Source organism: Camelus dromedarius, chromosome 9, assembly GCF_036321535.1.
Source record: "Camelus dromedarius isolate mCamDro1 chromosome 9, mCamDro1.pat, whole genome shotgun sequence".
NCBI classification, from domain to species: domain Eukaryota; kingdom Metazoa; phylum Chordata; class Mammalia; order Artiodactyla; family Camelidae; genus Camelus; species Camelus dromedarius.
This window is the reverse complement of record NC_087444.1, coordinates 74,220,962-74,244,591: the sequence shown is the minus strand read 5'-3', so window position 1 is coordinate 74,244,591 and position 23,630 is coordinate 74,220,962. Positions and strand designations below refer to the sequence as shown.

General features: G+C 50.9%; 3 protein-coding genes and 5 non-coding genes across 13 annotated transcripts; all 8 read right to left on the bottom strand.

Moving 5' to 3' along the window:
* Nucleotides 1-2,763: 2,763 nt before the first annotated feature.
* Nucleotides 2,764-5,085, bottom strand: RPS11 (ribosomal protein S11). Its single transcript, XM_010993186.3, has 5 exons — nt 4,953-5,085; nt 4,086-4,217; nt 3,819-3,894; nt 3,394-3,523; nt 2,764-2,941 (listed from the first exon to the last, which is right to left on the bottom strand). The coding sequence occupies exons 1-5, from the start codon at nt 5,004-5,006 to the stop codon at nt 2,818-2,820; spliced, it is 516 nt and encodes a 171-aa protein (XP_010991488.3). The 5' UTR covers nt 5,007-5,085; the 3' UTR covers nt 2,764-2,817.
* Nucleotides 3,635-3,725, bottom strand: LOC116155004 (small nucleolar RNA SNORD35). Its single transcript, XR_004139039.1, has one exon. It is a non-coding gene; the product is annotated as a small nucleolar RNA SNORD35 (small nucleolar RNA).
* A 4,236-nt stretch (nt 5,086-9,321) lies between the features above and the next one.
* On the bottom strand, nt 9,322-13,182 carry RPL13A (ribosomal protein L13a). Its single transcript, XM_010993187.3, has 8 exons — nt 13,062-13,182; nt 11,265-11,337; nt 10,856-10,921; nt 10,578-10,679; nt 10,299-10,384; nt 10,063-10,122; nt 9,629-9,751; nt 9,322-9,437 (listed from the first exon to the last, which is right to left on the bottom strand). Exons 1-8 carry the CDS (start codon nt 13,074-13,076, stop codon nt 9,351-9,353), a joined length of 612 nt encoding a protein of 203 aa, XP_010991489.1. The 5' UTR covers nt 13,077-13,182; the 3' UTR covers nt 9,322-9,350.
* Nucleotides 9,897-9,984, bottom strand: LOC116155003 (small nucleolar RNA SNORD35). The gene has a single exon (XR_004139038.1). It is a non-coding gene; the product is annotated as a small nucleolar RNA SNORD35 (small nucleolar RNA).
* LOC116155073 (small nucleolar RNA SNORD34) lies at nt 10,190-10,260 on the bottom strand. Its single transcript, XR_004139100.1, has one exon. It is a non-coding gene; the product is annotated as a small nucleolar RNA SNORD34 (small nucleolar RNA).
* LOC116155071 (small nucleolar RNA Z195/SNORD33/SNORD32 family) lies at nt 10,455-10,539 on the bottom strand. Its single transcript, XR_004139098.1, has one exon. It is a non-coding gene; the product is annotated as a small nucleolar RNA Z195/SNORD33/SNORD32 family (small nucleolar RNA).
* Nucleotides 11,138-11,221, bottom strand: LOC116155072 (small nucleolar RNA Z195/SNORD33/SNORD32 family). Its single transcript, XR_004139099.1, has one exon. It is a non-coding gene; the product is annotated as a small nucleolar RNA Z195/SNORD33/SNORD32 family (small nucleolar RNA).
* Nucleotides 13,183-14,091: 909 nt separating the features above from the next.
* FLT3LG (fms related receptor tyrosine kinase 3 ligand) lies at nt 14,092-22,889 on the bottom strand. Of its 6 annotated transcripts, none has more exons than XM_031459096.2 (8): nt 22,783-22,887; nt 22,395-22,461; nt 21,572-21,682; nt 21,284-21,337; nt 20,922-21,065; nt 20,305-20,443; nt 16,344-16,531; nt 14,092-14,321 (listed from the first exon to the last, which is right to left on the bottom strand). In XM_031459096.2, exons 2-8 carry the CDS (start codon nt 22,425-22,427, stop codon nt 14,109-14,111), a joined length of 882 nt encoding a protein of 293 aa, XP_031314956.1. In that variant the 5' UTR covers nt 22,428-22,461; nt 22,783-22,887; the 3' UTR covers nt 14,092-14,108. The 6 variants fall into 6 exon arrangements, with proteins under 6 accessions (XP_031314956.1, XP_031314957.1, XP_010991491.1 ...); XM_031459097.2 differs by having other exon boundaries at nt 20,305-20,389; XM_010993189.3 differs by having other exon boundaries at nt 16,344-16,528; nt 22,783-22,886.
* Between the last annotated feature and the right edge of the window lie 741 nt (nt 22,890-23,630).

Genomic DNA, 23,630 nt, shown 5'->3' with positions numbered 1-23,630 from the left:
ACCCTGTCCTTGGGTCTGCTGGGCCTTTCTCTGACAATAGGCTCAAGACTGCAGCATAATCACTTCCCTAACAAGTGTCACTTACAAGGACTAGTTCTACCTCAATAACACGTGTGAGAATATCTCATTCTCCCAATGCGGTGGGGGGCAAGATTTTACAGATTAGGAGACTGAAGCTCTGTGGCTGGGAAGGGGGCTCACGTCCAAGGTCACACAGCTAATGAGCAGCAGGGCAGGAATTCGGGACAGAGCCTGCAGTCTCAGGGCTTACACGGGAGGTTTCTGTGCAAGTTCACTGCTTCCAGTTACTCCAGGCCTTGATACCCAGGGTTCAAGCCCGCCCCATGAGAATGTGGGGACTGAACTTTAGATGAATTTGTTCACTCAACTAAACACTTGTAGAGCACTTACAGCTGGCCTCAGACCCTGGAGATGCAGACACCCCTGCCTTCTTGGAGCTTGTATTCCAGGGGTTAACTGGTAAATCCATCAATATGCAATATACAGGATTTTCACCAGAAATACACGAATATACCATGAACAGGTCTGTTGTAAGACAATAAGGTAGGGAAGGGCGACTGCCAAGGGTGGGAAGTTTTGCCAAGTGGAAACAGGTCGTGAGGATGAGACTAAGGAATGAGGGGAGGGAGGCAGGTGGAAACCTGGGATTAGAGCTTCCCAGTAGAGGGCACAGCCAGTGCGAAGGCTCAGAGAGGGGAGCTAGTCTTGCGGGTGCAGGGACTGAGGGACAGTGGCAGGAGAGCCATGTAGGCAGAGGGGAAGGTCTGAGGCTGGGATCTGGGCTCAGCAATTGTGTCTCTAGCTGTCCCTGGGCTCTGAGGGCAGGGACAGTCTTCATCTCACTCATCAGACCAGAGAACTGGTACAGTCTGGGGGGCTTTCTCCTTGGTTCTTGCAAACTGACCCACCAGGCTTGTCAGGTGTCCCCTGATGCACAGCAGGCGCAGGCTGCACCTGACACTAGGCAGCCTGACAATGGGGTGCCAAGGAGACGCCCAGCAACACACCGCTGGGAGGAAACAGGGGAGCTGGGCTGTTGTTGTTGTAAACACGGTGGCCCCACCCCAAACGGAAACACCTGCGGGTGGGGGCTCTTGGAGCGGCCTTGGGCCTCGGATCCCTCTCTGTGTCTGTTCCCCCTCCTCTCCCTAGCTCTGTCTTCTGCCTCCATCTCTGTCCCCACCTCCCTGCTCTCTCTGGGTCCCGGTCCCCCTGCTGGGGGTCTCTACCCCTCCAACACCGGGTGGGGCGAGCTCACAGGCTGAAGCTCGGGGCGGTGCCCCCTTCTGACCTGTCCCTGCCCCTTCCTGCCCTCTTTGATGCGGCCCCACTTCCTCTGGCAGGAACCCCCGCCCTCACCGGGTAAAAAGAAGCCGCTGCGGTGGTCCAGAGGCAGCGTCCCTGGAAGCAGCGGCAGCAGCAGCGGCTCCTCTCTCCTCACGGCCCTGTCTCCCAACCCTTGTACCAGTGCTGTGCCTCAGTCCCTGGTACAGGCATGGGGGGCAGGGACCTGGGGACACCAGCAGCACAAGGCCCCAGGGGTGAAGTCAGCGGGGTGACTCCCGCACCTGCCTTCTATCTCTGTGCCTCCACTCCAGCTCTGGGGCGGTGGCTTGGGTGAGTGTCTTAAATCCCAGTCCTTGTCTCCCTCTCCTTGTTTTTCAGTCTGCACCTGCCACCCTCCTGCTCATCAACGCTGTGCTCTTCTCCTAACTCTGCCTGGCACTCCACGTCCATCTGTACCTGCTCCTAGCTGTGGTCTCCATCCCTGTTCAGCATCCAGCTGAGCGCTGTCCTGAATCTCTCCCTCTCTCTGACACTCAAGGTCTCTCTGCTCCTGACAGAACGCATTTCTGCTGTGACCTATAATCAAGCTCTCCCCACATCCCCTGACTCTCAAGGTCGCTGTGTCTGGCCATTAGAAGTCTCTTTCTACAATTTGCAGGACTCTGTCCCATTTCTCCCCACCTCCAATTTCTCTCCACCCCTGAGGCCCCCCACCTGCTCTGTCCCACCTCCAGGGACTTCCTACCCATTTCTGACTGGTGTGCGACCCCACAGAGCTGGGTTCTGGGATGGTCTCACTGTGACCTGCCCTCAAGGCCCATTTTCTGATACTGGAGCTCAGCCACTCACTGGGAGCCCAGGCAGAGATCCTGCCCCTTAGATGAGGTTGTTCATCTGCGAATGGGCCTGGTGCCTACTCAGGAGGAAGCGGTGGTGGGGTTTGCAGGAGGGAAGGTGGGTGCCGTGCCCGACTCCTTCCTTGCTGGGGAAGACAGTCCCAGGTTGAGGTCAAGACTCATGGTTCAGAAACCGGCAGTTATGAGCTCAAGCCCACCCTCCCCCAACCCTCCTGTGGCGGCTACTTCTTCCTCCCCCTCCCCATGGAGGCCAGAAAGGGCCTAGAGCCTAAAGAACCCAGGAACCTCCACCCTCCCTCACTTCCTCCCCAGAGACTTGCGGGGGGGGGGGAGCTCGACACCAGGTAAAGGTTGAGGCCTTATTTACTCTGACACTGAAAGGTGACAGGGACTAAAAGGCCCAGAGATGAACAGCATCTCAACGCAAGGTTTTGTTTACACCCAGAAATGAGAGAGCAGGAGGCAGGATTTGGTCCCTACTCCCATCCTTGGGCCCCAAAAGATGAAGGAGAACCCCCATCTTTCATACCAACCCCACTTAATTCCCAGGGACATCCCCACCCTATGGTAATGAGCCAGATACCCAGAGCCTGGCCTGTAACTGGGAAAATAACTTTATTTTGTTTGGTGCAGTGGGCAGAGGAGTCCAGTCTCAGAACTTCTGGAATTGTTTCTTGGTGCCTGCAGCCTTGGTGACCTTGAGCACGTTGAAGCGCACAGTCTTGCTCAGGGGCCGGCACTCGCCCACTGTGACAATGTCGCCGATCTGGACGTCCCTGCAGAGTGGGCCATGACTGTGTCACTGGAGGTGGGGGTGGCTCTGCCCCAAGCAGGCCCTGTCTCCAGGTGGAAGCCTCTCAACTTTGGCTCCACCAAAATCCACCCAAGCTCCTATTTCCAGTTCCCTCTACCCCCTAGTTGTTATTTACTGAGCACAAACTGTGTAAGGCACCAAGCTCAAAGCTCTGCAGAGAACGCTCCAATCCTTCCAAAAACAGAAAATCTCTATGTATTGTCTCCTTTTTGCAGAAAACTGGAGGCTCTCACAGATGGTTATGGTGGCTTGCTTACAGGAAACCTGCCCCTACCTCCACACGGCAGCCAGGGCGGGTCCCCCTTTTAATACCCAGGTCAGGTCTCATGACCTCCAGGCTCTTGTGTGGACCACCTGCTCCCCTCTGTCTGGGAGGGTGGCTGACCTGGGCTCCCGGGGAGTGGCCGTGCTCACCTGAAGCAGGGGGAAAGGTGCACAGACATGTTCTTGTGGCGCTTCTCGAAACGGTTGTATTTTCGGATGTAGTGAAGGTAGTCTCGGCGGATGACGATGGTCCGCTGCATCTTCATCTTGGTCACCACACCTGGGGGGATGGGGCAGATGCTGGGTCAGGCCCCGTGGGAAAGGGAGCCATGAGCAGGGCAGGGCATGCTGGGAATCGGGGACCCACTGAGCAGGGCTCCTAGAAGCCCTGCTTCTGGCATCATCTGTACCAAGCAACTTTCTCAGCAATGCCCGTGGTGGGCATCTGAAGACCATCGTGAAAACAGTAGACATCATCTGCCAGTGCCCCCAGTAACCAGGAGTCTGAGTGTCCCCAGCCCCTCCTCCCTCAGATCCAAGAATCTGAACCCAAGCCCCCAAAGGTCCTCACTCACCAGACAGGATCCGCCCTCGAATGGAGACATTACCAGTAAAAGGGCACTTCTTGTCAATGTAGGTACCCTCAATGGCCTGAAAGGATAAAGATCAGTGAGCCTTGCACAGTAGTTCCTTAAAAAGAACAGGGGGCGTGGCATCCGAGAGACAAACTACAGTTCCCAGCAGCCACGGGAGGAACCACTCGGACGTAGGTAGGGCAACTCGATTTGGGCACACGTGCAGGGACACAGGAGTCTCATTCTTTCTCCTGAGGGTCCCCATACCTCCTTGGGTGTCTTGAAACCCAGACCAATGTTCTTGTAGTATCGCGGTAGCTTCTCTTTGCCGGTTTCTCCAAGCAGGACCCTCTTCTTATTTTGAAAGATGGTCGGCTGCTTTTGGTAGGCACGCTCGGTCTACGGGAATGAAAAGGATGCTGGTAACCCTGGAGTAGGGACCAGCCTGGCCTGAGAGCTTCGTAAAACCCCGCCAGATCCCATCCTCTCCGGCATTTACTCCGCAAACGCTGGCCTCCAAGGCCGAGTGGCCCAGACGAGCGTCTTATTCTCCAATACACTCATCCAAATTTACCTCTAATTTAGACTCAACTCTGAACCCAGGGTTTCTTAAGCATTTACGGGCTAAAACACCTTCCACCGCCTGCAAAATTCACCCCTGAAAACCCAAAGATACAGAATCATCCCTCTAACATCCTGGACACCTTTCAGTAAGAATTATTCTCCAAGACACAAAAGACACCCACCCAGGATTCACTTATCTAATACTGGCGACCTCAGAGCTAAATACCAAGAGGACGGACTCCCTGGAATAGCCCTCAGGACTCAGTTCTCCCAGGATTTACCCTATGGCCTAAAGCCTCCAGAAGAATACTCTGTAAACCATGAGTTTAAAATAATTCCAATTCCTTAAAAACTTGAGCTTTAATTACATCCCAAGTGCGGAGCCCCCAAGATTTAGAAAGCCCTAATCTAAATTAACGTAAAGACACGCGCCCTCTGCTTGAATTAATCCCCGCGAAATCAAGGACGCCCAGAATTAACCCCGAAACTGGAGGGAGTCCCGCTCTCCAGGACGCGCCCCTGAAGACTGGAGCGGGCCCCACAGAGTCAGCGTCAGCCCCAAACCCGAACCTGAATGTCCGCCATCTTCCCGGCTGCCTGAGAAAAAGAAAGTCGCGGTTGCATCCGGGTTTCCTTATCGACTGCACAGGGGCGACAGGGGAAGTGACGAAATAGGGGGCGGGACAACACGGTTTGGGGCGGTACTCTGATTGACGGGCGGCCCTACCCAAGCACGGGATTGGGAGACTGCACGGACACTGCGCCCGGAGGCGAAGGGAAGAGGGGCGGGGAAGCGGCGGGCACTGTCTCGCGAGAGTCTTAGGACCTCGTTGCGGGCGGGCTCGCTAAGCACGTTAGGAGGGAGTGACCAGCCTTGAGCCTGTGTTATCGCGAGAGTCATCGGCAGTCGGTCATGTTTCTGCGGGGAGTGGGATCACGTGGGGCTTGGGACCGCGTGGCTGTGCTCGCGAGGGTTCAAACGCGTTGTGGCCGCGGCCATCTTTTTGCGGGGCGGGAGACTGGAAAATCTTAGCAGCTTTCATGCGGTGTAGCTCCGCCATCTTTGTGAGGGGCGGACGCTGCCCGTGAGTTTTCTATAGTTTAATGAAAGTTTTTTTCTTCTGTGACCCATTTCCTCCCCAGACAATGGTTTAGTGTGGCTGGGGGGCGGGGGGGCGAAGTAGGGGAAAGGCCTTCTGCTGATTGTAACAGCGCGGTCCAACAGTATTTTCGCCTATGATGGAAATGTTCTGTATCTGCGCTATCCAACACGGCTGTCACTGGAGTTTGAAGTGTGGTGCGTGCGACTGAGGACCTGAATTTTTAACGTTAATTTAAATTTATTAGATTTAAATTTAAATAGCCTCATGGGGCTAGTATGTACTGCGCTGGTCAGTGCTGCAGGTTTCTAAGTGCATACTAATTTGGTGTTTTACAAATTCTAGGAAAGCAGAATCTAGCAGGGTAACTGCCATGTGCCCAGCATTATTTTTCCCATTTTGCAGATGAGGAAATTGAAGCATAGTTACTTCAGGTTTCGCAGAAAATGAGAGGCAGAGATGAGAATTTAACCTGGGCAGTCTGGGTCCAGAGTTCTTAATCACCTACCTTTAAAGAAGAAACCCTTGAGTCCTTTTTACAGTCACTTCACACTTATTGAGCACCTATTGTGTACCCGGCCCCGTGCTGGGCAGTGGTGGCAACAATCCGGTGTCTCACACTAACACTGACAGCTGTCCACATCCTAACCTACTTGGACCTTGATGTGAGATTTCAAACTCTAGACCTTGGCACAGAAAGGTGTCTTATGCCTCTTTCCTTACTTAAGTACAAAAAGTACATGGCAAAAGATGAGTCTTTCTCCTACTCTTCTCCAAACACCCACACCCGATTTCCTTCTCCAGAAGCAATTGCTGTCATCCTGTTAATCAGCTTGTGATGTGTCTTCCAAACTATTCTACCTTCCATTGAATTTGTATGTGGACAGAGCAAAGTGCAGAACTAGAGGCAAAGCATGACCCATTCATTCCGCAAATGTTTATTGACAATCTAAAGGATGACTGCATTGTTTTGAAAACTTATTCTGTGCTATAATTGTGGTTGTACCTTTTTAGGACAGCTGCACTGTCCAATAACACAGCCATTAGTTACATGTACTTGTATAAATTGTAATTGAAATGGAAAAAAACTTAAAATTCAATTTTCCAGTCATTCTGTTCATATTTCAAATGTTCAGTAACCACAAGGCTAATGGCTTGCATATTGAACAGTGAAGATTTAGAATATTTGTATCAATGCAAAAAGTGCTCTTATGAACAGAAGGCTGGGTGCATATATGTATGTAATATATACGGTGTTTTAAGTTATAGTAACTTCAGAAATATAAATGCTACAAACTTTCAAAAATCATTTGGATGTTTAATTATTTAAATTTCTTTTACACTTGATAGCTTTGTGAACTTTGAATCATACATTTTAAATTGTTTCAGTCCCTCTGGGGGTAGCTTTAAGGACGAGGGACTTTTCATCTTTGAAGGTTTTAGAACATATTATTTAGAACTCCCAGTGACCTTGTATCAACTATATATATATATTTTTTTTTTTTTGAAGAAAAAAGTTCTGGAGTTTTTGTATGACTTGGAAAGGATTTATGATATTTAGCTTAAAAAAAGTAGGACCTAAAGTTACTGTCTACAATGTGTGCTAAATTATGTACAAAAGTAAACTTAGAAAAAAGCCTAGAAGGAAATGCATCACGTTGCCCTGGTGGTTTATATCTCCAGGTGGTGAGATTAGGTATGATTTCCTGTCTGGTTTGCTTAAATGCTCAGTATTTTGCAAATTGCTCAGAGTAGCTGGTGAGATTATAAGGGAAAAGCAAAGAAATCCTTCTTCACTCTAAAGGGGTGAGGGCCATTTGGAGATGTTTAGGTCCTTGGCTTCAAAACATTTTAGTTTTTGATTGAAGTATAGCTGATTTACCGTGTTGTGTTCTAACCATTTTTGATCACACCCCTACACTGTAGGAAGTGCATTCTGCTCTGAGACCTAACACACACCTCTCCGCCCTCTTCTCCCCGCCTTGCCTTCTCCTTTTCTAACGTTTAAGTCTTTTAACTCACCCTTCCTTCCTATAGATCCCCCCCCCCCTTTTTCATTTCTATTCAATTTCATTGTTTTAAGGCTGGTCACAACCCACATTGATGCTTTTGAATTGCAGTGAAGAGCCTTGGTGTCCAATAAAACTTCAAACCAACTGTGGTTATTCTGGGTTTGATGGGGAATAGTTCTCTGCCTGACAGATTTCACATACTGTTTCACAGCAGAAATGCAAACGCTGACCTGGATATCCTCACCCTCCCCAGTGAGCCTGGAAATGCCTACGAAAATGACATTCCCTTTCTATGTATTCCACACTCGAACCTTCTGAGAGTTAATGGTGGGTGTTTTAAGAGGGAAGTTTTACATTTTTAAGCCAAATTAATTTTTGGAAGGATCATGGCTTTGGTGGGGTTATGCTTTTGTTAAAGTTAAGATTTTAACTGTTTAGTTGCTTGTTTTCAAAAGCTGGTGAGCAGGAGCCCCAGGAAGGCTACGGATACGGATACCTCCCATTTGTAACATGGTTCTCAGAGAAAACCTAAGGTGGTGTCTCAGATATTTTAGGGATTAACATCTGCCCTGTGAACTGCAGTAAAATGTGTATTACACTCAGCTAGCCAAGTATTCCCCATTAGTCCCAAGGGCAGCTTGAGTCTTCCCAGCACAGGTCTGGGGAAAATAAAGATGGTCATTCTTGCTCATCATCAGGGATCTCAGACTTGATGGATGACTGAAAGGCTGGGCCCTGGCTAAGTGCTCCCTAATAATTCGTTTCAGGGACTCACCCCAGCAGATAACACACCTTGACACTTCTTTTGAGGGGGAGGTAATTGGGTTTCTCAGAGAACATACTGGGGACTGAACCCAGGACCTTGTGCATGCAAAGCATGTGCTCCTACCACTTAACTATACCCTCCCCCCAGACCTAAAACGTAGTTTTATTATTAGAAGGCATTAAGAACTTTAAAATCCCATTTGCTCTAATGCCTAGTTACCACTTGCAAAATACTTCTACTACAGTAAGCACAAGACTGCCCACCACAGCACAAGACTGGAAGAGCCCACATCCCACAGTGAGGGACAGCAATTCCCTACTTTGCAGCTGAATTAGTGAGACAACTTTCGGTAATCTGGGCAACACTATGCACTACAGGCCATGCTGAGAAATACCAAATCCCGTAGGCAGGCATCTCAAAGTACTTCCTTGGCACGTAAATCTACCAAGGTCAACTCTTCCATGAGGGCAGGTTCTAATCCATCTGTGGAAAAAGCACAGCCAGTTTTATTCTTTAAGCCCCCTTCCTTATCTTGCCAAGGGCCTGGCTCCCCTGGGAGCCACACACACTGCAAAGACGCCAAACTCCTTTAAAAATAATTTATTAGCGTTGAATCACAAAACACAGGGAAGACACAAGGGCGATGCCTGTGACCCCCTGGCTGCACTTCCCTTCCACAAACACCTCTGTAGACACCGGACTCCTGCTGCCCAAGCGTTCGCTCACGTCCTAACAGCTGCAGAGTATAGTAACCAGCCCTGTGGGAGGTTTAAGCAGACGTAGGGGTCCCTTCCAGTTAGTCTTCCAGCTCCCCGTTACCAGTCCTGATGCTGCACTGGTTGTTCCAACTGTCACAAATGAGTTGGTCACAGGCAAACTATGCCTACAGCCCTTAGAGCTCTGTAAAGTCTGAAACGGCCTTTCCTAAACAGCACTAAGGTCCGTCCCCTTGGTGTCCCCAGCCTTCTAAGCCCTGGGCTGCCTGTGGCACCTGGATGGCAGCCCCTGGGGGTCCCCACATCCTATGGCGGCGATGGAGGAAGGGCAGGCCAGGCCAAGCGTGAAGAATAAACAGTCAATTTTATTGGGCTCAGACTAGGAGTCCATGGGTCTTGAGGACCTCTGTGAATTTGTCGATTTTCTTCTCTATATTCTTTTCAGCCTGCTTCCGTAGCCTCTGTGGAGTTAAGAGGAAAGATGGTGAGTGGCTTCCCCCTGGGACCACCCTCATCCCGCTCCCAACCCTACACTGGGCCTTAAGCAGAGCCCTCCAAGAACATAATGAAGACCACCCCATCTGTGAAGTTATTAGCTGCCCGGCCCTGCCCAGGAACGTCATGCCCCTCCAGCACCTGCCACCGCCCTCACCATGAGCTGCTTCTTCTTCCGGTAATGGATCTTGGCCTTCTCTTTCCTCTTCTCCTCCAGGGTGGCTGTTACTGCCTGGTACTTCCAGCCAACCTCATGAGCCAGACGCCCTAGGTAGGCAAACTGGGGGAAGAAGGGACAACTTAAGCTGTAAGGAAATAAGCCTGGGTGACCACAGCTGACAACCTGTCCCACAGGATCCCATGTTTAGTCATCAAACTTCTCAGCAAGCTCAAGACAGAGCTACCCCTGAAAGGGCTCCCTGCCACCCCTGGCATCAGCTGAGCCATTGGCACTTTCGGCACTGCCCACAGTGGCATCCGCAGACCATCGTGAGAAAAAAGCCATCATCTGCCAGTCTCCAAGCTCTCCAGTGTACCCCCCCCCCAGGAAGCCTGTGGCCAAGTCCCATCACTCAGGAACCTGGAACTCACCTTCCGTGTGGGCTTCAGACGCACAACCTTAAGGGCGGCAGGAACCACCATCCGCTTTTTCTGTTAGGGAAGGAGAGGGGCTTAGAGGCCTGGAGTGAAGGACAGACAGGAGAAGGCTGGCTGGGGAAGGCGTCTCAGCCAGTGCTGTTTTCACGAGGCTCAAACAATGTAGGTAATTGCAGAACATCACGGACGCCTGATGCATGGACGCTGCTGAGGAGCCTGGTCTAGCTCACCTTGTCATAGGGTGGCGGGATCCCATCAAACACCTTGAGGCGGTCCAGTGCAGCCTGGCCTCGCTTGGTCTTGTGGGGCAGCATGCCTGTGGGCAGAGGACAGCGGGCTGGCTCAGGGGCTGTGCAAGGACCCCGCTGCCCCAGGCAGGCAGCCAGGCAGCCTCAGATGGTAGTGCATGTGGAGTCATCTCATGGTTGGGAAACTCGAACACGAGTGGGAGAAGTCCTCATCACCGGCCACCCACCTGTCACCACTCGCGGCCCTTGGGTCCCGCTCACCTCGCACTGTCCGCCAAAAGATGCGGCTGGGGGCTCGGAAGTGGTAGGGGCCGCGGGAGGGGTTGGTGTTCATGCGCTTGCGGAGGAAGGCCAGGTACTTCACTGCAAGAGTGGAGAGGGTGTGAGGCCTCAAAGGACCCAGCAGGATACTAACTCCTTCCAAGCCATACAACCATTAATTCCAAGGGCCTGTTCGGGAACTCAGACCAGCACCTTCCACCCCGGGAGAACTGAGTACAGCGCAGGCCCACCCTCTCCAGCCCTTGTCCGCAACTTACACTTGTTTCTGTAGAAATTGCCAGAAATGTTGATGCCCTCACAACGGACAACCACCACCTTCCGGCCTAGAGAGAATGGAAAATGAGGCAAAGGTTAGGAAGCCACTTGCCATCTTACTGCTTAAGACCCAGGAAAGAAACTGGCCACAATGCATAAAGGCAAGGGAACCTCCTGCTCCAGGTCACAGGGCAGTACTGGGCAGAGCTGGACTCATGCTTAATTTATTCAACAACAGAAAATGTTTTGAGCCCAGAGCCTGCAACCTGGGAGGGGTGTGCTGGCAGGTCTCAGAGCGGTGCATGGGGTTGATCTCACGGTCGTGAGACTCAAACGAAAGATGGTGATTTTTGCTCATCACTGACCCCGGATCTCACATCTTGGGGAGCTGAGGGCACAGGGCTGACTTACCCAGAAGCACCTGCTTGGCCACAATGGCTGCCAAGCGGCCCAGAAGATGGCCTCGGCCATCGAGCACCAGTACCTGGTAGAGACAGAATGAGAGGGCTCAGAGGCACTCAGAGCTTTCTGACTCCCCACCTCAAGCAATCATCCCTTCCTGCTTGTTTCACCTACCTCCCAGCGTGCCTGCTAACCAGACACCAGACCCAAGAACTAGGACCTAAAGCTATTTTACAGATGAGGTGGAGAAAGCAAACTGACTTGACTTGGGATTTCAGGGAGGAGCACAAGATACCAAACAGCCCCTCCTTCACATCTTGGCTGCATTAAGGGAAGGAATGTCTATGCCCAGATTATGTTTGTGGGTTAGAGAAGGTAAAAGGACCTGAACCGAGACTAGTACTCTGCCCACTGATCATCCAGGCAGAACAACTCATGATCTGTGTCAAGTTGTAAAGTCTTGACAAACTCTAATTCGGTCTTGGTTTCAAAAGTAGTTTCTAGCATGAATTTCTATCTTTTGGGGGGGGGGATTAGGTTTTTTTTAATGGAGGTACTGGCGATTGAACCCAGGACCTCAAGCGTGAGCTATACTCTCCCCGCAGCACGAATTCCAAAGCAAAGAAAACCGAGGTTCAGAGCAGGTGAAGATCAGCTGGGTGATCAAAAGCCCAGGCTAGCTCTGCTACTCACTACTTCTGCACCCCCGGGGGAACTGCTCATGTGAACACTCAGTCTCTTGTCAAGAGTGAAAATCCCAACTCTTACTGGGTGCTTGTTATACACACTGTGACTGCTGGAAGGCAGTGTAGAAGGCTACAGAATCTAAAGCCAGGCTTCCTGACGTGATTTTTGTCAAAACCCTCCAAGTCTCCATGCTTCAACTTCCTCACTTGGAAGATGATTACCCACCTCAGAAACACTGTAATAAATTAACTGAACTACACAAAATATAACGCTAAGCACCGTAAACGCAAGGACACACGTTTGGAGAAATCTACAACTTGCCTGGATTCAAACCTGATTTTCCTTCCTGAACCAGACTCATCACGTGCACACCTCTTGTAGACCATCCCCTCCTATTTTGTCATACAAGGAACCTGGGCACTCAGCTAAGCTGCTGCTGCTGCCTTGAGGGCCCCCTGGTGATTGAGGACAAAAGATGTCCCAGGACCGCGTAACATTTCATCAGTCCTTTGCTTCTAACGCCAGCAGGCCTTTAAAAACTCTATCAACCCCGCGTCCTCCGCCCCGGCAAAAAGAGTAATTCGTTCCTGAACGCCCTGTAGGCAGCAGCTCTTTCGACCTATTGCAAATATTTCATACCTAAATACCCAGAGGTGCAAAGGAACCCTGATGCGCATTCCCACGAGGCTTAAACAACTTGCGCCTGGGCCAGGGCGGAAGTACCCTCCATCTTGGCCAACCCTAAGCTCCTCATTTTCCCGCGGCCACGCAGCCGCCTTCCGCGTGCTTCCCCATCGCTGAGGACACACGGGTCAAATTCGGCCAAGGCCTGGCCAAAGTTAAGATAAATAAGGCCAAATTTTGAAGTAACTCTTCTTGTGCTGTAAGCCCCAACCGCTGCCCCTCGGAGGAAGAATAATGCCGCATTTTAGGCAGCCCAGGGCCGAAAGGCCGTCTCGACACCTTATATTACCATTTCGGATTCCTCTTACCCCCAGAGCTTTCCATTTTGCTCAGTTATCGATCCACAACACTCAGACGGGAGAAAAGAGGTCCAACCCCGGTCCGGCCTGGACCCCACCCGGCCCCACGCCGCCCCGGCCCGCGCGGAACCTGTACCTGCCCCTCCGCCATCTTCGGCAACCGCCGGGGAAAGAAGGAACCGTACCCGCAGGGTTTCTTATCCCTTGAAACAGGGGCGGAGGAAGTGACGCAACACGGCCGCCTTCCGTCTTTTCATTGGCCAGAGTGTCTTGCGCGTGCGCAGAATGGCCCCAATGGAAGGCGGGTCGTCTCCTGATTGTCCAATCAGTATCGTTCCCATGGGACCTAGGCGGCCATGGCTGTGCGGGGCGAGATCACGTGGGGGTAGTAGGTGGCTCTGCGGAGACGGAGCTGTTCGGTCTTGGTCGCCGTATTTCGGAGAAGCTCGTAAACCTCACGCGAGCTGCCCGCTGTATTTGCAGGGGGGCTGGGGCGGAAAGGCTGGAGAAGCGGTTGTTACCCTCTAAAACGATATTAGGCTGCGGGGCATGTGGTGACCCGCAGTGGGCAACTGGGCTCGCCCTTCATTGCTCAGCCTAGGCTTAGAGAGTTGGATTCGGGTGCCTGTTCGGTTTCCTTGTAACCTGGCTAAATCCCAAGCCGCGTCTGGGCCTCAGTAGCCGCACCTGTAAAACAGGTGGAGATAATCTTCCCTATGAGGTCTAATGTATGAAGGAATGACTTCCAGATGCCTGAGTGTTCCCCAAAGGAGCATCTCACTTTCTGGATTCTAGGCCTTTGCTTTGGTCGTGCCCCTAGCCTGGAATGCCCTCCCCTCCACTCCCACCTTCTAAAATCTGGCTTTCCAGATAGCTCAGGCTGGCTCGGGTACCTCCTCTGGGCTCCCACAGTGTCTATGCTACCTCAGTTAGAGCGTGTCATCTTGTTTTGGGGCTCTCTCGGGTCCGTGGCTTCTCCCCCAAGGACCAGGAACCCTGAGAGGCCTGGGCTGGTTCTGATAACAAGTCTGATCCCAGCATTGCTCTGTACTGGCCCGGGGCCCCAGAAGGCCTCAGAAAACAGATACTGAATGAAACATTGCATTAACTGAAAAACCAAGACCCAAAGTCAAAGTACCCCATTTACAGACAGGACTGACCAGAGCTGGTAGAAAAGGATGATTTATATACAATTTCTTGGGGACAAGGGCTTTGTACAGAGTGGGGAGGGTTGGGCCAGGGCCAGTGCTGGGTGCTGGCGTTGCCTCCATCCTGGGGAGACAGTGACAGAGGCAGTGCAGCCAAAGAAGGGTCCAGGCTCTAGCTGACTTCCTCCAAGTTCCGGCTCTGTGTCCTCTGACAGGTGACTCCTCTTTCTGGGTCTCAGTGTCCTTCTCTGTAAAATGGCGTAATAGATGACTCACTGGGCTGTTTGAGAATCCGTGGACAGAGGAGAGGAAAGCACCAAGCTCAGGGCTCAGCACAGACTCAATGCTAAAAACAACTCTACAGTGAGTGCTCACTGTGTGTTTGGGCATCGCTGTCCAAGAGAACTCTGTGATGACGGAAACATTTTTTAGACCTGAGATCTCCAATACAGCCAAGATACCAGCCCATGTGAATACTGGGCACTCTAATGTGGCCAACAAAACTAAGGAGTTGAGTTTTTAATTTTACCTAATTTAAACTTAAAAAGTGTGGTTAGTGGGAGAGTGGGAAAAATAGGGTGTGGATGGGGAAAAGGGAAGGGGAGACAACTTCTCAATGTATCACGGAAAAAGAAAACTAGTGAAAATTACTGCCCCAAACAAATGCGGCGATGAAAAATCATCCAATTGTGAAAACTGATCCCTGATCCCGTAACTGGAAAACTTCTGTATGTTTCAAACAACTTGAGTACATGAATTTCCTTATGTAACTGTAAACTGCATGAAATACAAATACAGAGCAAGTCTTTCTGATAAAAATTTAGCATCTGAATTGAGATGTTTTGTGAGTGTAGCATACACACCGGATTCTCAAGACTTGGTATGAAAAAAAGAATGTAAAGTATCTCAATAATTTGTTAAGGTATGGATTATATGTTGAGATGACAACATTTTGGATATACAGGGTGAAATAAAATATATTATTTAAAGTAACCTGTTTATTTTTATTTAACAAAGATGTGGCTACTAGAAATTTTAAAATCCCATTTGTGGCTTGGGTCCTATTTCTGTTGGACAGTGTTGCTCTAATGGCTTTGCATGGTCACTTGACTTAACTTTGACAATGCTATGGTAGAAGGACTATTATTAAAGTCTTTTGTACAGATAAGGAAATGGAGGCAGAAGAGTGAAAGGTACAGATGCTGGAACCAGAAGGCCCAGAGTCAAATCTTGGCTCTGTCACTCATGGGCTGTGTGACTTTTGGCAAATGATTGACCTTGCTGGTCCTTGGTTTCAGCCTCTGTGAAATGGGGATAATGATGGCAACAGCTTCTCAGTTCAGTGAGTTAATTTGTAGAAAATTCTAGCACAAGGCTGAGGCACTGAGGCACTCTCTGTATTAGCGATTACTGCCAAATGTTTCTTGTTAGATCCCTCTGGGTTGGTCAGGAACCCACTGGTGACTCCTCTCCTTCCTCCCTTCAGGCCCACCTGCCTCCTGCCCCAACACCTCTTTCCAGGTTCGCCTCCCAGGGCTTGCGGCTGCCCTGGGCAGGATGTCCCAGCTCCCTGGCTTTGCATTGGAGGCCTAGATATTCCTGTGCCATTTTTCAGTCTCCACCCCCATCCACCCCAGCCTGGGTAAAGTTGCTAGAACACCCTGAGCTTTTACACATGTGGAGGGCTTTGCAAAGGTGGTCCCCTCTGCCTGCTCCAGGAGGCCACTGTCTCCTGGTTTGCAGACGCCTGTATCCAGATACCTCCCCCGGAGGCCCTCATGCCCATAGGTCCCCGCTGAGCTCGAGGTCTTCTCCTAATCTCCCTCCTTCCCACCACGTTCCCCAGATCTGGGGTCCTCTGTGCCCGGTCCCCTCGTCCCCTCCCCATCCACCAAGCCTGTCAGTCTCCAGCCCCACCCCTCCTCTCCATCCCCATGGCCCTTGTCCCCGCCCTTGTCCTCTCTCCCTAGATCCTCATTCCAGTCTCTCTCTTCCAATCTGTCCCCCTCCATGGTGCAGGAGGGGTCTTCTTGCATTGGGAAGTGACCCAACCCTTCCCTGCTAACAGCCCTCCTGCGGGCACCCACCCCCACACCAAGTCCAGGGTCCTCAGTTTGGACAAGGATTCTCCTAGACGAGTTAGTGCTGCACCAGCTAGCTGCAGGGACAGCACCTCCTGGGGATCAGAGGCGCAGGGCATCTTGGCTCCCAGCCGCCTCCAAACACCCCTCCAGTCCTCCCCACCCCCTCTGCCCAGTCAGCTGGCTCACCCGCTGCTCCCCAGGGTAGGGTGTCCTCTGTCTCCTTCGCTGGTGCAGGCACCAGGCAGAGGCCAGCAGTAGAAGGGCCACCGGCAGCAGCAACAGCAAGAGGAGCAGAAGAGAGGCCTGAGGAGCCGGCAGGGATGTGGCCCCCAGGGCTCCGGGACTCCTTGGGGGCAGCAGGGTGGAGGAGTCTGCTGGGAGAGAGGAGGCTGGGTGACTGAGAAGATCCAGGCCAGGGAAAGGAAAAAGAGGCCTGCCTGGTGCCGGCTGTGTGACCTGGGGGTGGGGGTGGGGGTGGGGGTGGGGGGTGGGGCTGCTGGCCTCTCTGTGCCTCAGTCTCCTCATTTGTAAAATGGGGATAATTATCATACTGACTTCATAAGTTTGTCAGAAAAGTTAAATGAGTGAATATACAGAACGTGCTTAGAACAGTGTCTGGCACACAGTAACACTGCATTTTATTTTCTGATGGGACAAATATGTTTCAAGTGCTTCTGTATCAATTTGTTTCTTCCTTTTCTTCCCCCAGTAGTCTCTGAGTTCCACCAAGGCGACAGGAGCCGGATTGCCAAGACCTACTACTTAGTGCTCACTAAATATTATAGTATTTTTTAAAAATTTATTTTTTAATCTTTTTTTTTGTTTGTTATTGGAGGTACCGGGGTTTGAACCCAGGACATCATGCGTGCTAAGCTTGAGCTCTACTACTGAGATATACCCCTACCCCCAATAGTTTAATTTACATAAATTAAGTATCTGAGTGAATGAATGGACAGATAATAAAACATGTGAAATGATGATGGCTCACAAAGCCCCACTCCACCTGGCTGCTTTTGTTCCCTGTGGACCCTCACCCCCCACCTTCTTCCCCTCGCTTACCTGGTCTCAGCCCCTAGGCCTCTTCATGATTCCTTACACAGGTAGGCAGGTTTCTGCCTCAGGGCCTTTGCACTGGCTATTCTCTTATTCCCAATTTATAGTGACTTTCCAGCCAACCACCTCAGACTATGATTCATTCACCCTGTTTTATTTCATTATTATTTTTAATCTGGGGGGGAGGAGGTAATTAGGTTTACTTATTTTATTTATTCACTTCTTAGTTGGCATACTGGGGATTGAACCCAGGACCTTGTGCATGCTAAGCAGTGCTATACCCTCCCTGCCCCAACACCCTGTTTTAATTTGCCTGCACAGGGCTTGTTATCCTCAGATACTTTCCTGTTTAATGATCTGTTTACATGTTTATTGTCTGTCTCCTTGATTAGCAGGTCAGCCCCACCATGTACACAGACTCGGTCTTATTCTGTGCCGTGTCTCCAATGCCAGGCACCATGAAGATGGTTAATTAGTCTTGACTGAATGAATGAATGGTGATAAATATAAATACAAATGACAAAGCTAAATGTTAATGACTAAATGATTGGAAAATTTAGGGAGAAATGGAGAAAAATATAATTAGAATAGGAGGTTTTTAACTATTCCTCTCAGAACTTGACAGAGCTGGTAGACAAATATAACAAGGTCAGAGAGACTCTAAATAATACCACGATTGATAGGTGAATAGAATAAGGTTGACAGCATAAGGTAAAGTTGATACACACAGCTTCAACTCTGATCCCACCAAAAACAAACAAACAAACAAAATCTATTCTTTTCCTAAGACCATGTTCAGGTAAAAAACTGATCATCTACTTGGCCACAAAGAAAACCTTAGTTAACTGACAAAGTTGTTTTCACAGGGCAGAGTCTCTCCTTTTATTCCAATTAAGTTACTTCATTTGGAAACTTCAGTGCTGAGCATTCAACATGGCGGCCACTTGCCTCACATGGCAACTCAGCATGTGACCTGTGGCTGGTCTTGAGATGTGCTGTCCTCTGTGTAAAATACACACCAGATTCTTAAAGACTTAGTAGGGAGAAAAGGATGTGAAATACCTCATTAAGTAATTTTTTAAAAATATTGACTATGTGTTGAAATGGTACTATTGGGGGTTAAAATATATTGGATTAAAAAAAGGTATGGAGTTAGTAAAATTTGTGATTTAAATAACTATTTTAAAAAAGGTAAAATTAAATTCAATAACATCATTATAGAATACAGATTCCTGGTTACAGGGGTTTGGGATGGGAGTTTTAGGAGGGAGATAAAGTTCCATGAACTCACACATGGTTCTATGAAGCTACATGTGTGATAAAATTACATAGACACACATACACACTCTTTTAGGCACTGAATTGTGCCCCTCAAAATTTATATGATGAAATCCCAACCCCCCGTACCTTGGAATGTGACCTCTTTTGGAGTCGGGTCTTCAAAGAGATAATCAAGTTAAAATGAGGTCATTAATGGTGGGCCCTAATCCAATATGACTGGTGTCCTTTTAAGAAGGGGAAATCTAGACACAGAGACATGCATAGAGGGGGTGCCCTGTGAACGTGAAAATGGCCATCTATAAGCCAAGGAGAGAGGCCTGGAACAGAGCCTTCCCTCATAGTCCTCAGAAGGAGCCAGTCCTGCTGACACCTGAAAATTAGTAAACTTCTGCTGTTGATCCAGCAGTCCCACTCCTGGGCATATATCTGGAGGGAACTCTAATTCGAAAAGATATATATACTCCCATGTTCATAGAAGCACTATTTATAATAGCCAAGACATGGAAACAACCTAAGTGTCCATTGACAGATGACGGGATAAAGAAGCTATGGGGGGTGTGTGTGTGTGTGTGTGTGTGTGTGTGTGTATACACACACATATACATAGTGGAATACTACTCAGCCATAAAAAGAAAAATAATGCCATTTGCTGCAACATGGGTGGAACTGGAGATCATCATTCTATGTAAGGTAAGACAGAAAGAAAGAAAAATACCATATGATATCACTTGTTTGTGGAATCAAAAAAAAGACACAAATGAACTTATTACAAAACAGAAACAGACTCACAGACGTAGAAAATGAACTTGTGGTTACCAGGGTGGGGTACCAGGGTAGAAGGGGGTGGGAAGGGATAAATTGGGAGTTTGAGATTTGCAGATACTAACTACTATATATAAAATAGATAAACAACAAGTTTATACTGTATAGCATGGGGAACTATATTCAATATCTTATAGTAACCTATAATGAAAAAGAATATGAAAATGAATATATGTATGTATATACATTATGCTGTACACCAGAAATTGACACATTGTAAAGTGACTATACTTCAATTAAAAAACCAAAAAAACCAAAAAAACCTTCTGTTTAAATAGCCAGGTTTCTTTGTTACAGCAGCCCTAGCAAACTAACACAAACACACATGCTCACATATATAACTGGTAAACTGAATGAACTCTGTGGATTGTACTCATGTCAGTTTCCTGGTTTTGACATTGCACTATAATTAATGTTACCAAGAAAAATGTAACACTGGGATGAAGGGTGTCTAGGACCTCCCTGTACCTTTCTTTGCCCTTTCCTATGAATCCAATGTAAAAAAGTTTTAAAAATAAAACAACCAGGGGAGTGGGTATAGCTCAGTGGTAAAGCACATGCTTAGCATGCACGAGGTCCTGGGCTCAATCCCCAGTGCCTCCATTAAAAATAATGCTAATAATAAAAAAATAAAACAACCAATAATATGCTAAAAATAACAAATATTAAACATCCTGAAAAAAAGTTAATTTACCTTTTTCTTTTTAACTTTTTTTAACATGTCTACAAGAACATTTGCACTCAAATATATGGCTCTCTTTCTATTTCTATGGACGAGAAGTGCCTCAGAGAAACAGGCAGGGATGGTTGTTTCCTTCTCAGAGATGGGTAAACTGAGGCCCAGAGGGGAATGAACTTGGGAAAACATGCCCAAAGTCACACAGCTCATGAGAGCAGGGGGTAGTCTGGGGTGCCCTGGCAGAAGGGGTGAGGGGCTGTGAGGGGGGAAGGGAGGTGGGGCGGTGGGCTGGGGGCTGCTGGGAGACTTTACCTGGCTGACACTGCAGCTCCAGGCACCTGGAGAAATTCCGGCGGGTGATCCAGGGCTTCAAGGCCACCAGCTGCTGGGAAGTGTCCTGCAGGAGGTGGGAGATGTTGGCCTGGACGAAGCGAAGACAGCTGGGGAGGGGCTGGGGGCAGGGGAGGGAGACGTCACCACCGCAGCACACCCGGCATCACTTCAGGTCAAGGGTGACGCCTGGGTCTCAGAGAGAGTTTGGACCCTTGCTCCCCCTGGTTGCTGGGGGAAGCATCCTTAGCAACTCCCAGGACAGGACCCAGTCAGACCTGGACCCAGAGGGAGTTTAGATCACCTCCTTCTGGTTGTTAGAGGAGAGAACTCCTTAGCAAGACCCTTCCACTGGGCCTCAGAAATAAACTCAGAATTGGTGCATTGGGCCCAGACACCTCGCCATCCTCCTGCACTTAGAGAAGTGTTACTTCCCAGCATCGGGGGGGGCCCGGCCCACTGGGACTGGGGTTCCTGCTCCACCTCCTTGGGGTTGCTCCAGTCAAAAGAAATCTCCAATAACGCCTAGCAGACCTCTGCTTCCAATCCCTAGGAAAACATCACACTCCCCGCACTTGTCTCCCAAGTTCAGGGCTGACCTGGAAGGCACATGAGGTGACAAAGTATATCTCGGTGTTGACAGCCTCCAGTAGGTCTTGCAGCTGGGACCCAGCCACCGTCTTGAGCCGTCCCATCCAGCGCTGGGCCAGGACAAGGCGCCAGAAGGCCCCACAGAGCTCGTCCTGTGGAAAGACAGCCCTGGCGCTGGGTCCCGTGGGTGGAGGAGGCTGGGGGCTTGGACAGGTGGGGCTAGGAGAAAGAGAGGTTTGCGGGCAGGGACTCCAGGGTCCCAGGGGAGGAGGGGGCCCGGTAGGCACACTAGCCCTGTCCCCTAAGGGGTGGTGAATCTAGAATCTCTCCTTCCCACCTCCATCCCAGGCCCCTCCCTTCTGTGACTCACGTCTTGCAGGTTGGTGGCCACAGTGACTGGGTAATCGTGAAGCAAGTAGTCAGACTGCGGGAGAAAATGGGGTCAGCCTAGCTGCAAACAGGAGGAAATAGAACTCCTGGGACCCAGAGAGAGGGGGACAGGGACTCAGAGATGGGGGGTGGGGGTACCTAGAGAAAGGGATGGGGGGCGGATACTCAGAGAGAGGGGGACAAGGAGACACAGAGACAGAGCCCTAGACAAGGGGAACTCAGACCCAGAGGCAGAACCTGGGCTCAGAATGGGAGCGGGGAAACTCACAAGCTTGCGGATGGTGCTGTTGAAGGTGGAGGAGATGGGGCTGTGGCGAAAGGAGCAGTCCTGGGTCCTGGAGAGGCTAGGGCTGAGCAGCAGCAGCAGCAGCAGGGAGGTCTGCGGGCGGGCGCGGGGCGGGGGCGGCCCTCTGTTGGCTCCACACACGATCCCCTCTCTCGGTGAGGGTCCCCCCTCCAGCCCCCTCTTCCTTCTTTCCTCTTTCTCCTTTCCCCCCCGCTCATTCCATCGCGCCCACTTCGCGGCCCCTCCTCCGTTTGGCCCCCGTGTCTCTGACAATCTTTCCCTGAATCTCTCTCTGCCCCGGTCGGGTCTTGAGCAGTTTTCACCCGCCTCTGCTCCACCTGTCTCGCTCCCCATCGTCCCAACTTGGCCATCTCTCTCGGTTTCCACCCGGGACTTTCTCACCTCTGCCCAGCCTTCTGCTGTCCATGCTCATCTCTCCTGTTTCTCCCTCCTGGGTCCTATCAGCTCCTCCGTTTGTACCCACCTCGCTGTTTCTTCCCCTGACCCCTATCCATCTCCTCCCTCTCTTCCCGTCCATCTCCCTTACCTTTGTCCATCCCCTCCACCCCGTCACCCCATCCCTGTCCATCTCCTCTCACATCTGTCCACTCCAACTCTGTCCAGCATCTCCAACCCTGTCACCCCACTTCTGTTCATCTCCCCCACCCCTGTCCACTCCACCCCTGTCTACCTCCCCCAGCCCTGTCCCCTTCACCCCTGCCCGCCCCATCTCTGTCCATCTCCCCCATCTCTGTCCATCTCCCCTCTCTGCCTTTCCCCCACCTTATCCCTCAGGGATACGCACAGTTGGGTTCCAGGCTGGCGCCAGCACTATCATTTCTGCCGGGGGCCCCTCATGCCTGTGGCCGGATCTTGGAAGGGACAGAAGAGCGAGTCTCGGACCTCCACACCCCAGCCCCTTCCTCCTCGCCCGCCCCTTCACCTCCCCGCCCCTCCCTGGGTCCTTTGATGTGGCTAAGTTTCCGCCTCCTACTCTGTAGGGCTTCCTGCGTGAGCCACAGTTACGGTGAAAACTCCTCATCTCCCCTTCTAAGAACTCCGACGTCCGGTGCCCAGAATCCTCCCCAGGCCAGAGACCCAGGGACCCGACCCCCACCCCTCTCCATTCAGCTCCAGGAGGGGGACCTTGGCTCCGCCCTTCGGGGACCCAGAGCCCATGTCTCCTCACGCACCAGGCTTGCCCCAGCTGGGTGTGGAAGGGGTCGCGCCGGGTGACAGACGGAGATCGAAAGTGAAAGGAAATTTTGGGGGGAAATAGGGAGCTGGGGTGGATCTGGCTGGTGCAAGGGGCGCCACCTGGTGGTGACAGGTGGCAGTTGACGCCGTGGAGAGCGCCTCAGCGGAACTTGGGCTCAAAAGGGCTGTGGTTGGGTTGACCCCCGCGGTGGGACACAGAGAATCGGGAGCTAGGGCTCCAATGCGTATCTGTCTCCATCTAGAACCAGCGCACACAGGGCAAGAAGGAGGTCACCCTGAGTCCTTACTCTTTGCCTTGAAATCCCGCCCCCCCTACCCGTTACCTTCCACATTAAGATTAGTGGTAGTTTCATACTTTCCGGTGCTCAGCTTGTGACTCTCTGCCTCTCACTGCCCACTGACAGTCCAGTTTGTCAGCAAATTTGTCGGCCGACCATCAAAATGTATCCAGAATCTGGCCATGTCCCATCCTCCCCCACTGCCATCACCAAGGGCTGCTGCCACCACCATCTCCCACCTGAGTACCTCTGTTCCCCACTCACATCCCCAGCCTCCTGCCTCAGCTCTCACTCACTAGACTGTTCTCCATATGCAGCCCGAGGAAGCCTGTGAAGACCTAAGTGTGTCAGATGCCAGGGGAGGGTTTGGAGCAGAGGAGGGATGTGATTCATTTAACACAGGATTACATCCCTCCTCTGCTCCAAACCCTTCTCTGGCACCTGCCACACAAATCCAAGTCTTCACTGTGGCCTACACAGACCCACATGATCTGGTCCTGTCCCCTGTCTGCCCTCACCTCCCACCTCTCTCCAATCCAGCCATG